The following is a 17,061-nucleotide window of genomic DNA, read 5'->3' as shown; positions in this document are numbered from 1 at the left end:
GTATCTGTAACTTTAGGTAGTCCCAAATAGAGAAGCTCACATGTTTGAGTCTGTCATCTCTCCATACTAAGGGTAGAAGATATTGTTACTTGAGTTTCTTCATGGACTTTTTCACTCATTGCCTCATCAGTTCTAACATTTTATAATTGAGCATTACATTTCAGATTCAGGATTGTATATTGGTTTTGGCCTTAATTATTAGTTGTATTCCTGAGATAATCTTGGAGTCAGTATACTTCTCAAAAATAGAAATGGACATTCCTCTCAAAGGCAGAAACTTCCAACTACTATAAAAGTTAGATCATCTTCAATCAAAATTCAGAAGCCAGATATTAATTAAGAATTACTACCCATAGTCATGGAGACAGGAATCTAGGATGCCCAGTGTGAAATAGGCAGGCAACAAAAAGGCATGATGGTTTAAGACAGCATTAAAGTCCAACAAAACATGCTAAAATAGATTTCCATTGGTCAGAGAAATCACCAGCCTCAAGAGAGTCTCTGAGCCACAGAATTTCAGCTGAATATTTCCTCAAAGATCATCTGGTTCAACCTTACCTGAAAAAGAATCCCCTCTATGAACTCTCCAATGTAGAGTCATCCAGCCTTCATTTAGAGACTTTGGAGGTAGGGGAACCCACTATTTGCCAAAAGAAAGTTCATTCCACTTTTGTCAAGACCAGATCTATAATTTCATTGATGTGGGGTGTAATGGGCTGAGGCTCGAGTTGATGCACTGAGGTCCCAAGCACCTGAGGCTAAATAGTAATTGGCCCATACTCTATTAATGTATATGCTTGGAGAAAGAATGGCCCCCACCCACTCTTTGTGCAACTCCTGATGTATTATATAGGAAATGACATAGGGATGATTTTGGTGGGTGGAGGCAGAGGGGCAGGAAGAGAGGCGGGGAGACACTGCTGGTGAGGTTCTTGTCTGTGAAGATCGCGTATTTTAAAATCAGCAGGAGTCCGGAGTTCAGGTTAGGGGAAAATCGTCAGTCTTTATTCTCAGTGAAGAAGGATCGGAAGTGGAAGATAATCGGCGATAGCAATGTGTGCAGCTGAGTCAAGGAGCTAGCTAGATCACCAGCCACACGACCAGCAGCCAGGAGAATGGATCCAGGCCCCATCTCTCCCAGCTTCTCTTCCTGTTCCTCTCTCTGCCTCCACCCACCAAAATCGTCATTTCCTGTAAAACACATCAGGACTTGCACAGAGAGTGGGCAGGGACCATTCTTTATCCAATCATGTATAGAGTATAGTCCAATTACTATTTAGCCTCATGTACTTGGGACCTCAGTGCATCAACTCAAACTTCAGCCCATTACACTTGTCACAGCTGCTCACATTGCTATCACAATCCCTCTTCAGCTGCACAAAGAATAAAGATCTAAGATTTTCCCCTAACTTTAATTCCTGACTCCTGCTGGTTTTAAAATACGCGGTCATCACAGTGGGGAATTCTAAAGGATCAATCTTCCTTTACCAATAGAGATCAGCTCCTATTTTGTAATTTACAGTCTTGTGAGGCTACCTAGAGATACCAAGAATTTAAATGATTTGCTTAGGGTCATCCATTGATGTCAGGCATGGGACTTTATGAACCTGGATCTTTCTGACCCAAAGCTCCTTATCCAAAACGATGCTGTCTCTCCTTGGAGACAGCTCCACCTGAAGAGAGCTTTAATCATTAGGAAGATTGCCCTTTTGTTTTTGTTGTTCAGTTGTTTCAATCATGTCCCACTCTGTGACCCCATTTGGGATTTTCTTGGCAAAAATATTGTTTATCATTTTTTGTTTTATCATTTCCTTTTCCAACTCCTTTTATAGATGAGTAAATTAAGGCAAAAAGAGTTATGACTTATCCATAGTCGCACATCTGGGAAATATCTGAAGCAATATTTGAACTCACAAAGATGAGTCTTGTTTGGCATAACTTCATAACTCGGTACCGTCCTATTTTTCCAGTATCCTTACACTTTATTCCCCTTCATATGCTATAAATGCTGCTCTGCATTCACTAATTCTCAGACCCTCAGAGAAATCTCCAGTCACTTTTGCCATGTTTAAACCAATTTTACCAAGTTTACCTCTTTCTGAGATGTTCAGAGATCTCTGACCATTGTTTCATAAGAACAATGGTTTGAACACAATAGAACACTCGAAAGCAGTTGTATGGAAGCTCAGTATCTTTATTTACATGTTTACATCCTATCCTCTGACACTCTTAGTTCCTACTCCCAGCAGAACTCCCAGTGAAAGGGGCTAACTTCCTAGTCCTCATTGCTTAAATAAGGTCTATGAAGTCACACACACAGCCAACTGGAAAAGGAGACACCTCCCATTAAGATGCGATTTCAATGTGGCCAGAGTTCCCACCCACTAGGCAGTCTCTGTTTACTCCTAGAAATCACTTCTGGGGATCTCAAGCATTATCATTTGTTTACATTATACACTTCTCAGTCATTATACACTTCTCAGTTCATCCTAGGTTGTCACCTTAAAATTTTTGTAAAACAAACTACAAAACATGAAAGAAAGTGAAATTTTGTACTTATCTCAATTTTTAAAGGGAGATGTTCCATTATAAAAGCAGGAATAATTAGGAACAAGGTATATGTACATTTACAACAAAACTAATCAAAAGAAAAAATAGATCAGGAAAACTAAGAAAACATATAATAAGTAAACTTGACATATAACTTACTATGGTGTTCTTTTTTAAAAATATGATCATTCTCTCTGGGGGCAGGTTTCTTGGGGAGGTTTCTGGAGGCAGCTTTAGTTTCAGTTCCACATAATAATCACCTCAAATGCAGCCAGGGATTAAAGTACAGTCTTCTATTGTCTCTTCTAAAATAGCCCAGTTAGCTTTCTTTAGTTCTGAGAGCTCTCGTTGCTAGTCTTTTGCCTCTGCCAGCTTCTGCCTCTAGCTCAACTCCGACTCCTGGCAATCTTCCGAACTGAACTGACTTCACTAACTCAGCTCCTTTTATACTCTTTTTAGAGGTATAAACTCAAAGGTTGACTCCTCCTCCGAGAGTGGGATTATGGGAGGTGTGAATTCAGGAATCTCATACTGAATACTGAAATCTCCCAACTTGTGAACTCTAATGTGTGAGCTAATGTGTGAACTCTCAAAGGTGTAGGCATTGTTTCTATCAATTCTAGTGACTTAACATCTTGTAAGGATTCGCTCTAATGTGTGAACCAATAAGCATTGTTTCTATCAATTCCACTGAGTTAACACTAGGATTCTAACAACTTACAAAATAAAGAATTATTTAAAACTTATAAAGGCAATTTGCAGTTTACATTAGAGTAGTGGTCAAGCATATAAATATGATTTTCAAGTGAGGAAACATTAATCACATGAAAAAAATATTTAGTTCCTATATTTTAAAAAGTAACATACAAAAATATCATTGAAGTACTCTTGAAGTAAACAAAAAAAATTTAAAACATTGGCATTGTTGATGATTTGGGGGATAAATAGGTATGTTCACTGAGGGTGAAAAATTAATGATCTTTTTGTAACTCAATCTTGGAGTAAACAATAAATATCAGGAAAAAATGTTTGTTTATATGTAATTGAGAAAAATAAAATTTAAATTAAAAAAAAAAAGGAAAAGATTCACAATGTACAGGAGGGAAGCTTCCTAGTAATTAACAAGTCTGTGACATTTTTCATTTCTTGACGACAATATTCTTGACATAAGTTTTGCTATCTTCCTACCTCATAAGTGCTAGCAAAAAAGGCTTCTCTTGACTTCCTTTAAAGGATACTGTTGAATTCTATATTTCTTTATCTTCTTCAATATACCCTAGTGTATATGTTACAGATATTTTCATTTCAGGCCTCTTTGTCTTTATTTGAGATGACCAATAATTCCATGAAATGATGCTTCTTGATGCTTTAAAACCTATAATCGACAAATCACTTTCAACAATTCATGTATTTACCTATAAACTATTCTTCCATTTACTTACAATTTACTTTTATCCTTTGGTTTTATTCATGCAAAAAATTATGAATGTGGTTCAGTTCTTCTGATATGATATCAAATTATTAGATCTTATGTATTATTTTTAAGGTACCAACAATTAAATGAATGTTCATAGATGATCCAAGAACTGTGTGATTCTTAGCACCTACTACCATTACCATTATTGCAACAATAGGAAAGAGATATACATGATTGAGTACCATTTAATGCTTTTGTCTATTTCATATATCAGCAAGGTGAAAAGAATTCATTACACAACAGTTAACCTTATGATGATAAGCCAGTCTATACTTGTCCTTGAACAGAAGACACAGGTTGTTTTCTGGGCCTATGCTTGAAGCTTTCCTTACTTATATGAAACTACTCGTATAATCTTTGTAGACTTGAAGCTAACTTGACACCATAATGGCATATTAGAATAAGACTTTTGAGGATATCTATAAAAAATAAATAAGTTTTATTTGGTGTTTCTATTGAATTGTATTACCTCATCAATTAGTTTTAATGCAGATAAAACTGATATAAAACCTTTATCCTTAATGAAAATATATAACTCTTAAGAAAACTCCACTTGAAATAGGTACAACCTGCATTATTTTCTAAGTGGAAAGTCAAAAATATGATCTGTTTATTTTCACAGAGATTTGAATTACAACAATTTAAATGCGTTCCCCACTGCAATCAGGACACTCTCAAGTCTCAAAGAATCGTAAGTATTTGGCACAAACTTTGTCCAGGGGAATTTATCATAAATTTATATGTAATACATAATATATATAATATATAATAATTTTATTTACAATAAATATATTATAATTATATATAAATTTATCATAAAATGTTTGACTATTTTTGCCTAGAAAAATTCAGTTAACTTCAGAAATATTGGAAAAACCAGAGACACTTCAAATTGTGTATATTTTTTCCTTCTATTAATGGTCAACAAAAAATAGCACTACTGGTTGTTATTGTCTTTCCCCAGAATATAATATTTGCTTTCTTAAATTCTGCTGTCTCACTCTATATACTTGACAAATTTCTCTTGAAATGGTGGTGATGATAATGATAGTGAATATTGAAGGCAACTCAACTTTTTTTTCTGGCCCTGAGAGAAATTTAGATGTGCATGTGTATATATTCTTATATGTGTGTTTATACATATATACATACGCATATGTATATATTATATAGGGAAGGGAAGGGACAAAGAATAATAAAAATTAAAATCCTAGAGGGTCAGCATCAGTAAATTCCATATGTGACTGTCTTAAATGTTAAACTTTAATGTGGGTAGTCACTATCATATGTGAGCTGGGAAACTGAAGATTTTCCACTCAAATTATTTAGCCAGAGATTTTTAAAGAACTTGAAGATGGTATTTACTCCATCCCCCTGCCTTTGGGCCTAATTCATCCCAGACAAATGAAGTGATGTTATTATAAACTCTGGGAGTGATGGAATCTTCTTTCCTTCTCAAGTTCATCTTTTATTGTCAAGAAATCCCTTCTGAGAGCTATTCTACATCTATACTATAACTTGAGTCAGTTTCTTCTTTTTCAGCTTCCAATGAGATCAGAAAGAAATGATCCCTGCCTGATGGATGGGGGAAAAAATAAGTTGTATTCTCACAAAGAGGTTTTTTTGATTAGTGTCTTATTTGTAAATCAAATGTTTCCTTCTTCCTCTGGAGGTGGATTATGTTTTCACATAAAATGCAGTTTACTGTTGCATTCTTAGTCTGTCTTTCTCTCTTTTACTCTTTTGTTTTTGTTTTAAAGAGGACAAATGACATTACAAGGTGATGTTTTAACTTGTGCACAAATAGGATTTAAGTAAGTTAGAGCTGCACAAAGTCATCACCCTTATTTTCTCCTCCAGTCATCGTAGTCCAATGTCAAGACAAAGTCAAGAAGATTGACAATGGCCCAGGATGCAGTGGATGACATTGCTTTCATATCCAATACTTGGTCAGGTGCCAAGTCTTGTCTTTTCTGTCTCCAAAAAATCTCTTGTATGTGTCCCAGTTTCTCCACATACACTATAACTAGGTTTTTCATCACTTCTCATCTGTATTATTATAGTAGCCTTTTCAGTCTTTCTGTTTCCATACCTCTCACTCATCAATCCAATCTCCAGGCTGTGACCAAAATAATATTCCTCAGCTACAGGCCTAACCATGTCTCTCCCATATTCAAGAGGTTATATAGAAGGATTAAAGACAAACTCTTCTATTTGGCATTTAAAGTCTTTTAAAATCTTGTTCCAAACTAACTCTTTCCCAGTTTTTATATAACATTCCTTCCTCCCCCAAAGCACATTCCATTCAGCCAAATCAATGTATATACTGCTCCTGATATGTAAGTTCTGCCTCCATCACCTATCATCTTCCCTTTGGGCAAGCTGTCACAGAACACATAATGCTCTCTCTTCTCAGTTCCACCTCTAGTAACCTTAATTCCTTTGAAGATTCAGCTCAAATATCATCTCTTTATTTGAGTTCTTTCTTGTCTCCCCCCTACCAGTTTTCAGTGTTTTACACACACACACACACACACACACACACACACACACACACACACACACACATTAACATTTATTTACATCATATTTTTATATTTATGCATATGCGTTTATATTTCAGGGAAAGACAACAATCAGCAGATGCTCTTTTATTTTTTGTTGGTCACAGAAGAAAATGTGTATATTAAATTAATTGTATATTAAAATTTTGAAGTATCTTTATTTTTCTAAATTCATGAAATTTGCTGAATTGTTTCTTACATCTTAGATGTGAGCTCTTTGAGGGCAGGGGTTTTCATTTTCTCAATGCCCCAAAAGATATCTAACAGCTACTTGTTGAATTGATGACTTTATGGGACCCTTTATGAATTAAACTTTACATCTAATAGTAACAGCAAACATTTCCATAGTAATTTAGAGTTGGCAAAGTGATTAGAATACAGTCTCTCATTTGACCCTACAGCAAAACAAGACAAATATTGTCCCCATTTTGCAGATGAGTAAATTGAGACTAAGGGAAGTTAAATGGACTCCCCAGGATCACACAGCTAATAAATATCTGAGTCAGATCTTCTTAGATCTTCCTAGAGTCAAGTCAAAGCACTAAATAAATATTTCTACAGAGAACTCATTCTATTATCTCTTTCACCTCTTTTTACTTCTGTTTCCATCTCCCCCATTATACATTCTTTACTACTATATTAATATGAGTATTTCCGATCAAAACAATTTTAAACACTGGGGTAGTATATGAGTAGAAGAGAAAGGAAAAAGAAGTAAAAGTAGAAAAAGAAAATGAATTCAGGTCATTTATACTTTCTAAGAAATTTGGTAATGAATATTAAATAGAAACCTGGGATCCATTCCTCTAATTCTTTCTATCAGCCTTATTTAATTCATCAATTCAAGTCAAAAAATGTTAAATACTTAGGTTTTAAGAGATGCTATGCAAGGCCTTGGGAGTATACATACAAAGATAAAAGAAGTTACATAGTTGTCACAATATTTATACAAGCAAGCTAATGTATTAATGTTTACATTAATAAGTATAAGAACAAGCTAATTTCAGGAAAGCGAGTGCTGATGATTAAGGGTTATCAGGAGGGGGCCTCAGGAAAAGCTTGCTATATTTAGGTGCCTGTTCTCTAAAGAAAGCAAAGGATTCTATCCAAAATCAGGAAGACTGAGTTCAAATTCTCCCTCAGACACTTACTAGCTGTATGACCCTGGACAAGTTAGTTAACTTTAATCAGTTGCTTTATCTGTAATAGAACCTGCCTCCCAGGGTTATTGTGAGGAACAAATGTTGAAAATAACTTAGTACAGAGTGTATCAAATAATAAGCACTATATAAATGTTAGCTACTATTATTAATTATTCTGTGAGAGTTCACTTCAGACTTATAATATCACCTATTCAAAGACTCAGAGATGTAATATGGATTGTCAAGTACAGTTGACAACATGTAATTAGCAGGCCTGTTTGACTGGAATGAAGTTCTCTCTGTAACATCCTATCATAGTGTTATTTACCTGTGTGTATTTCTGAAATTCGTTTTTTGATTTGCCATTGGAAACATAAGAAAGGGAAAAAAAGCCTTCTAACCAGAAGTTCCATGAAGGCAAGGATTCATCTTTCTAGAATTGATATCTCCCCTGAAAATAAACATAGTGCTTAACTCCTGTTAATAAATGCTGAATTGAATTAAATTGAAATTAATTGAGTGAATAAACTGTATCTTAAAATAATCATCTATTTATGAATCATGATCATTAGAATGTTTGTTACTTCTACATATTAAAAGAAAAAACTAGATCACTTTCATCATAATACTAATATTGTACATATTATAATTTTTTCTTTCTAGGGGATTTCATAGCCAAGTCCTTATTATGCATATCTTGCTATATCATTGCAAGTAAAGACTAAAAAGCTAATTTTTTGATGTTATACAAGGATCTATCATCCAACTTTCTGTCGTCTTTTCCTGTGATGGGGTTACATGGTTTAACTCACTTAAAATTAACAGGAAACCATGCCTTGCAGAGTCTAATATCATCTGAAAACTTTCCAGAACTCAAGTGAGTTTGTCATTAAAACTAATAAGATACATTTGTATTTATGCGAAATAATAAATGTATAGGAGCAATTCTCAAAATTCATGAGGTCATGGAATCTTTGAAAAATGTATTTTGTATCCTGAGTGGAATGCTGGAACAAGAAAGGAAATGATAGAGCATCTTCCAACCACCTTCACAGAGGTTTACAAACAAATGTTTACAACAGGTCTTACAAAAGGTTTCATTCTCTCTACTGATTCTAACTAGTAGTAACTAGATGAGTACATCTCTAATTTATAGTAGAGATTTTCTTGAAACACTGAGAAATTAAATGACTTGCCTATATGTGCTAGAGGCAGAACTTTACCCATTGTACCAGACATACCTATCTCTATAATGGACTTTTACATCTGAATGAAAAAGGAATGCTCTTCAAAATATTTCAGACTACGTGATAATGAAGAAACTACCTGAGAGTGTTTTACTGGAGGGGCTGGAGGAAATTGGGGTTAAGTGCATCTGAGGTCATATTTGAACTCAGGTACTCTTGACTTCAGGGCTGATGTTCTATCTGCTACATCACCTAAATAACCTCTGAGAGTGCTTTAAGGAGGAAAAAGACTCCCCTTTTATATTGCACCCTAATGATCTGGAAAGTCCACATAAAATATTTTGGCTTTCTCTTGTACCAAAGGAATCTGAATTTTTTTCTTTTTCTTTTATGGAGTATTTTGGGTTGGTATTATACAATTCTATACATATATTTTATACATTTCTCACTTTCTAATATTTTTCTGTGTCATCTATTGGCCTTTGTGTGTTATTATGTCGCTTCTGCAAAACTCCCTCAAAATTTCCCATTTAATTTTTTATGCCTACTATATCAAAAACAAGATAGGGAAAGTCACAATGTAGAAGGATAATTGTACATTTAAGTATGATAAGATTTTTTTTTGGCTTTTGTTTTTTCTTCTACAGGCTGTTGGAAATGCCTTATGCTTATCAATGCTGTGCATCTGGAACTTGTGAAAACCTTCACAAAATTTCTAATCAGTGGAATAAAGGTGACAACATCAGTGTTGATCAATTTCACAAGAAAGATGTTGCAATGTTGCATTTCCAAGGTAAGAGCTGCACCCTTCCCGCTTTAAATGACAGGGATAAATAGAATTCTGAAAATTTGCCTAGTCCACCTCCTTATCATCCTCCAGGTCCTTACCTAAACTGTGCATTTTTTTAAATGCCTTGGGATAACCTGTTCTAATATTTATTCTTTCCTGTAGGGGAATTCTTCACATTTAGCTTAATCCTTCTGGCTAAAAAGGGACTTTGTCTTCTGCAGATAACAAAGAAACATTTCATAAAAGCTTTCCATAAACTAATGTCTCTATGTATCTATCTAAGTGACTCTATCCAGGTGGGTTTTGTTTACCTTACCTTTCCTGAACATACTTTCATCATTTTTTAACCGTCTTTCTCCAAAAGACAAGACTAGCCCAGTAAGATTTCTGATGTCTCAGTAGTATCACAGAAATTTACTGTCTCTCTGTTTCTAAATCAGCTCATTAAAAAACAACCCACCTCCACTTAAAACATGAATAGCAGGAAATGAGATAATATCTATAATAGAGGACTTAATGTTCTTTAATGAAAGACATTAATTAAATTAAAGACAGCATACCTAATAGAAACTGTAGGCACCAACTACTTTTCCTTCTAGCTATAGCTTTGCAAGTTAGTACAAACTCAAAAATGACTGATTTTTACATTTCAAGGCTCTCAGTATTGCTTCTGTTTTATAAGCAGAATTCTGTAGAATCTGTTTGGCATTTTCATCCTAAAATAAGGATTCCTTTTTTTCTCAGGAAGGTATTATTTGGAGAAGGTCATCTAATTTTTAATTAATTCAACTCAAAAAATTACGACTCATACCTATTGTATTAATAGTACTGGACCACTGAATTTCTAATTTTGTGGGCTCTAAACCCAAGTTATGAGGTACAAATGATGAGGCTAGTGGTCGAAAATTGGGTTGGGGAATCCTCTGGTCGGTGCAGGTCCAATGAGAAAGAATTCGCAAACCTGAAAACTCGGTGTGGCAAAAGAGATTTATTGTTAGCACTGAGAAGCCAGCTTTGCTAGGAAGACAGACTTTTTAGTGAGTAAGAAGGTCCTGTTAGAGAAATAACAAGGGTTAACACTGAGCAGAGAATATCTTCACAGTGGGCAAGAGTCCTGGCAGGTAGCTTTGCCAAGAAAAGAGCTTCCTTGGCAAGCATAATCCTGTTTTGGACTTCTGCAAAGATTTGGAATCCAGATTTATTATCAGTCTGAGGCTCAGGCTTCCATTCAAAATTGAATGAGATTCCTTCAATGTTGTCAGTGCCCCTTAGATCTCCAATTAAAAAGAGATCATTTATCTTGGAGTTTCAAGCCACTCAATAGGAATATCAGGCCAAGATCTCCAACTGAATAAAACCACTTAACTTGGGAGAGTGTTGTCTGGGAAGATATGCTGTTCCCAGAGGAGAGTCTGAGACTCCAATCACCCCTCTTTTACAGATTAAAGGGGACATAGTTTCAGGGTTCACCCCCATGACAAGTAGCAAAAATTTAAAGTTTGCAGGATACATTTGACTCACCATAATCCTACTAACCCAAAGTACTGCTATATGCTACTCTTGGACATATCTAGAATTTTGCCATCATTCCCGGCCACTAAATTTTAGAAAAGACATTGAAAAACTGGGAGAAATTCATAGGTAAGTGACCAAAATGGTCTCTTAGAAACCAACTGAAGAAAATAGGTATGTTAAGACTAGAGGAAATAAGATGGGGGGGGAGGGAAAGGAGAATGATAACTACTTTTTTCCCACTTTTTAAATAATATTTTATTTTTCCAAATACATGTAAAGATAGTTTTCAACATTCACCTCTGCAAAATCTTGTGTTCCAAATTATTCTCTATCTCCTTCTCTCTCCTAGGTTAAACATGTGTAATTCTTCTAACCATATTTCCATATTTGTCATGTATACACACACACACACACACACACACACACACACACACAAAACAGATCTAAAGGGGAAAAAAACATGAAAAAGGAGAAAAAAACCCAAGCAAACAACAACAAATGGTGAAAATACTATTCTTTGATCCACATCCAGCCTCCATAGTTCTCTTTCTGAATGTGGATGGCACTTTCCATCACAAGACTATTAGAATTGCCTTGAATCACCTCATTATTGAAAAGTGCCAAATCCATCACAGTTGATCGTTGCATAATCTTGTTGTTACTGTATATAATGGTTCTGCTTACTTCACTTAGCATCAGTTCATGTAAGCCTTTTCAGGCTTTTATGAATTCAGCCTGCTCATCATTTCTTGTAGAACAATAATATTCTATTACATTTATATACCATAATTTCCAATTGATAGGCATCCACTCAATTTACAGTTCCTTGCCATTGTAAAAAGGGCTGCTACAAACATTTTTGCAAATGTGGGTGCTTTTATGATCTCTTTGGGAGACAGACCCAGTAGAGATACTGGTGGATCAAAGGGTGTGCACAGTTTGGTAGCCCTTTTGGGCATAGTTCAAAATTGCTCTCCAGAATGGTTGGATCATTTTACAACTTCACCAACAATTCATTAGTGTCCCAGCTTTCTCACATCCCTTCTAATATTCATGATTATCTTTTCCTGTCATCTTGACTGAGAGGTATAAAGTGGTACCTCAGAGTTGTCTTAATTTGCATTTCTCTTATCAATAGTAATTTATAGCATTTTTTCATATGACTAGAAATGGCTTTAGTTATTTGAAAATTGTCTGTTCATATCCTTGGACCATTTATTAATTGGGGAATGGCTCTATATTTCATTTCTCCATATATTTTAGAAATGAGGCCTTTAGGATAACAACTTTCAAAAATTATAACATAGAAGAGATTAGATGAGTTCTGCTTCACATGATCCCAAGGAACAGAGCTAGGAACTATGGTTGTAAATTGCAATGAGGCAAATTCAGCATTTTTCATTGTAAATTCAAAGAACTTTGAAAGACTTAAGCTCTTTCCTCTGAGATTAGCTCTAATTTCTCCCATCAAAATGTGAATTTCTTTTTTTTTAATAGCCTTTTATTTACAGGTTATATGCATGGTTAACTTTACAGCGTTAACAATTGCCAAACCTCTTGTTCCAATTTTTCACCTCTTACCCCCACCCTCCCTAGATGTCAGGATGACCAGTAGATGTTAAATACATTAAAATATAAATTAGATACACAATAAGTATACATGACCAAAACATTATTTTGCTGTATAAAAAGAATCAGACTCTGAAATAATTAGCTTGTGAAGGAAATCAAAAATGCAGGTGGGCATAAATATAGGGATTGGGAATTCAGTGTAATGGTTTTTAGTCATCTCCCAGGGTTCTTTCTCTGGGCGTAGCTGGTTCAGTTCATTACTGCTCCATTGAAAATGATTTGGTTGATCTCGTTGCTGAGGATGGCCAGGTCCATCAGAACTGGTCATCATATAGTATTGTTGTCGAAGTATATAATGATCTCCTGGTCATTTCACTCAGCATCAGTTCGTGTAAGTCTCTCCAGGCCTTTCTGAAATCATCCTGTTGGTCATTTCTTACAGAACAGTAATATTCCATAATATTCATATACCACAATTTATTCAGCCATTCTCCAACTGGTGGACATCCATTCAGTTTCCAGTTTCTAGCCACTACAAAAAGGGCTGCCACAAACATTCGTGCACATACAGGTCCCTTTCCCTTCTTTATAATCTCTTTGGGATATAAGCCCAGTAGTAACACTGCTGGATCAAAGGGTATGCACAGTTTGATAACTTTTTGAGCATAATTCCAAACTACTCTCCAAAATGGTTGGATTCGTTCACAACTCCACTAACAATGCATCAATGTCCCAGTTTTCCCACATCCCCTCCAACAATCATCATTATTTTTTCCTGTCATCTCAGCCAATCTGACAGGTGTGTAGTGGTATCTCAGAGTTGTCTTAATTTGCATTTCTCTGATTAATAATGACTTGGAGCATCTTTTCATATGACTAGAAATAGTTAAAATGTGAATTTCTTAAGGGAAAATGTCCTGGGTAGCTCCCTGGAGGCCTCAGGATCAGCCAGAGTCAGGATAAATTAAAGTCCTTAGTCTTTAGGGAGAGAAGTGAAGGAGACAGACAAACTGCCAGAAGTCTGGCCACCAACTTCTTTCCTCCTTGTCCTGTGGCAAAGTGAAGTCTGGCCTCTCTCACCCCACCCTCTAATCCTTGCCTACAATTATCTTAACCCCAAACATTGAGCCAACACCAAATAGTGAGAAGGGCCATTTATCCAAAACATATGCTAATAGAGTCATTGTCTCATATTGAATAGGTAATTAGCTTGAAGTGCTCTGTTATCTGATTCAAATACACCTTTTCATACTTTCAGCCCTTTACAGGAAAAAGGCTACTTTTCCATTTCTTTTTTAGTACTTAGCATAGTATTTAGCGCTTGATTGTTTGCTAATGCATTAAGTTCAATAAATATGCCTAGGTGAAGGGGCAGGTCAATTTTCTGAGAGCCTCCACAGTTGTGAATCATAATATCTGAAGGAGTTGCAGGGCAGCCTTTACTGACACAGGTGTTGCTTGTAAACTGGGAATTAAATAAATTGGAGGCAGAGGGAAGAGGAGAGAGGTCAAACAATGCAACTATCTCTCAGTGGAGAGATCAGAGAATGCAACTGTCTCTCAGCTTCCATCTATCTATATCATCCTCTCACATGAAGAGATTCATTCTATAGGTCTGAGTTAGACCTCCAGCAGCCACTGGTAGGTGGCTCCCGTTTCACAACATTTGGCACCTGAACGTGGGGCATAAGAAGCAGCAGCATCCAAGAGCTCTTTGTGAGTAGGAACCTCCCAGGAGAGTTCCTTTGGTAACCTGTGGGGAAGGAAAGAGAGAAGAGACCTGGTAAGACTTTTTTTAGTTGGGGTAATTAAATGGACCAGCACATCAAAGGGCTGAGCCAGGAGACTGATGAGAGACTTAAATGCCTGTTCTAACTATAGTCCTTCTTTCTTTCAAATGGAGAAAATTTGAAAGTTTGCTTCCATGACATCTCACAAGATCAATACCTGCTTAATATTTCACCCTACAACCAGCCAGAGATGATAGTGCTGCTTGCATTCCTCAGTGTGTGGGCTCAGATAACAGCAAATGCACAAACTTACTGACCAAAATGTAGGAAGGTGGGGAGGGAGAGGGAATATCCATAAAACAAAAAACCTGCCCCTTCACTTAGGCATGATCCTTTAAGGACCATGCCTAGGTGAAGGGGCAGGTCTCTGAGAGCCTCCACAGCTGTGGATCATAACATCTGAAGGAGTTGAAAAGCAGCCTTTATTGACACAGCTATTGCTTGTGGACTGGGAATGAGGAGGTCAGAGAATACAAATGTCTTTCAGGATCCTTCTATCATCATCATCCTCTCACATGAAGAGATCCATTCCACAGATATGAATTAGACTTCCAGCAGCCACTGGCAGGTGCTTCCTGTATCACAACAAGCATTTATTCAACAAGTGTCTTCTGTTTAAAGCATTTTGCCAGCCATTGGAAAATACAAAGGCAAAAATAAAAAGCAGTCTCAATCTCTAAGAAACTTACATCCTAACAGAAGATAGAACATAAATATGATGGGGTTCTAGTGGCAGTCAGAGAATTGTGGAAATCCCCTTTTGATCAGAGGTGCAGGTCCTTTGTGAAAGAATTCACAAACCCAAAGATTTTTAAATGGCAAAAAAAAGTTTGTTGTTGGATAAGAAGTCAGCTTTGCTAAAAGATTGACTTCCTAGTGCAAAGTCCTATTAAGGAAATGGAGGCTGGCACTGAGAAGAGAATATCTTTTCAGCAGGCAGGAGTCCTGGCAGCTATGCCAAAGAGGCAAAACATACTACTATGGACATTCTGCAAAGAAATGAGAGAACAGAAACCTATTTTATAAGCAGATCTTGGCAGAGGTTTGGAGGTAGTTTTAGCTGATCAGACCAGGATCTCCCAATTGAAATTACTTTGAAGACTTTTTCAGCCTGAATTTGAATGGAGATCCAAGTATCAATGGGGGTGATTTACCTTAGAAATGGCCTCGCCTGAGAAACACATTCTCTCATAGACTCCATGGAGCCTGGGAGACCAAGAGTCAAAGGAGACAGAATTTCAGTGTTGATTTTACAGATGAAAAGGGAACACAGTTTCACACTCCCATTAAATATTTAAGTAAAGAAAATATAACTGAGGAGGGAGAAAATAACAATGAGAAGGTTCAAGAAAGGTATCAATAATTATAGCTAATATTTCTCAAAGTACTTTATAATTGATTATCTCATTTGATCCTCACAACAAGTTTGGAAGGTAAATGTTATTATTTCCATTTTACAATTGAGGAACTTGAGGCAAAACAAGAGGTTAACTGACTGACTCAAAGTCACATACTTAATAATTGCTTGAGACCATCTTTGAATTTGGGTATTCCAATTCCAGAAATGGCACTCTATCTACTATATCAATTAACTGTATTACATAGGATACTTTTGAGGTACTCAAAGGTTAAATGACTTGCCACCCAGGATCACATAGCTAGGAAGTATCTAAGACTGAATTTGAACTTGGGTTTTCCTGACTCCAAGCTCAGTTCCACCTAGCTGTCACTCTATAGCAGAGAAAAACAATTGCATATTGAGAAAATAAAACCTGGATTTAATCAAGTCACTTGATCTTTCTGAACTTCTATTTTCTCACCTATAAAATGAAGGGGATGGACTCAGTAATCTTTAAGGCCCATATTAGCTTTAAATCTATGATCCTATTGAAAGGGAACATTTATACTGACTCCAAATATGCTTTTCCTATTTTATATACTCACAGGGCTGTCTGGAAAGAAAGGGGGGAAATAACCGCGCGTCCAAAAAGAGTCCTCAGTTGATGTCCGTTTGAAATTGGGTTGCCTTTTATTAAGTCCACAATGGCGTCCCCAGGCTCCCGCCCTGCTGTTAAACCACACCCAAATTTAAAACTACCTAATGCCCTATTGATCACTGGAGATGCCGCGGTTAGGGCTAAACAACATTGTTACCATCACAAATGCCTCGACCAAAAGCGGTTTAGCTGAAATGGAACGAATGGGCCTGGTAGCAACCAGTAGCCAGTCGTGGAAGAAGGTTCATCCACAAGTTATGGGCTTGCTCAAGGATATTGTATCTTCAGATGGCGGGTTTTGATCTCCGTGGGTTGGGGATAAAGGTATCCATAATGGTGGTGATCTGCTAGAGGGTGTAGCTTTTTTGATCTCGGTCCATTGGGGTTAATGTCTTATGCGAACATTATATGTCTTATGTAATGTATACATATTAATTATAATGTACTAATATGAGTTATATTAGTAGAAGATTGAAT

The 17,061-nt window shown here is 36.2% G+C and overlaps 1 protein-coding gene across 1 annotated transcript in view; it reads left to right on the top strand.

The window, feature by feature from the left end:
- Window positions 1–17,061, top strand: part of LGR5 (leucine rich repeat containing G protein-coupled receptor 5) — a gene marked incomplete at its 5' end in the record, with an annotated part of 67,604 nt that overhangs the window by 24,062 nt on the left and 26,481 nt on the right. The window contains 4 exon segments of the mRNA XM_031940163.1: window positions 4,650–4,718; window positions 5,788–5,812; window positions 8,486–8,610; window positions 9,568–9,713. Of these exon segments, the coding sequence (XP_031796023.1) occupies window positions 4,650–4,718; window positions 5,788–5,812; window positions 8,486–8,610; window positions 9,568–9,713 (365 nt within the window).

The sequence above is a fragment of the Sarcophilus harrisii genome, chromosome 5, assembly GCF_902635505.1.
Source record: "Sarcophilus harrisii chromosome 5, mSarHar1.11, whole genome shotgun sequence".
NCBI classification, from domain to species: Eukaryota; Metazoa; Chordata; class Mammalia; order Dasyuromorphia; family Dasyuridae; genus Sarcophilus; species Sarcophilus harrisii.
Note: the sequence above shows the minus strand (reverse complement) of the source record. Positions and strands in the feature narration are given on the sequence as shown.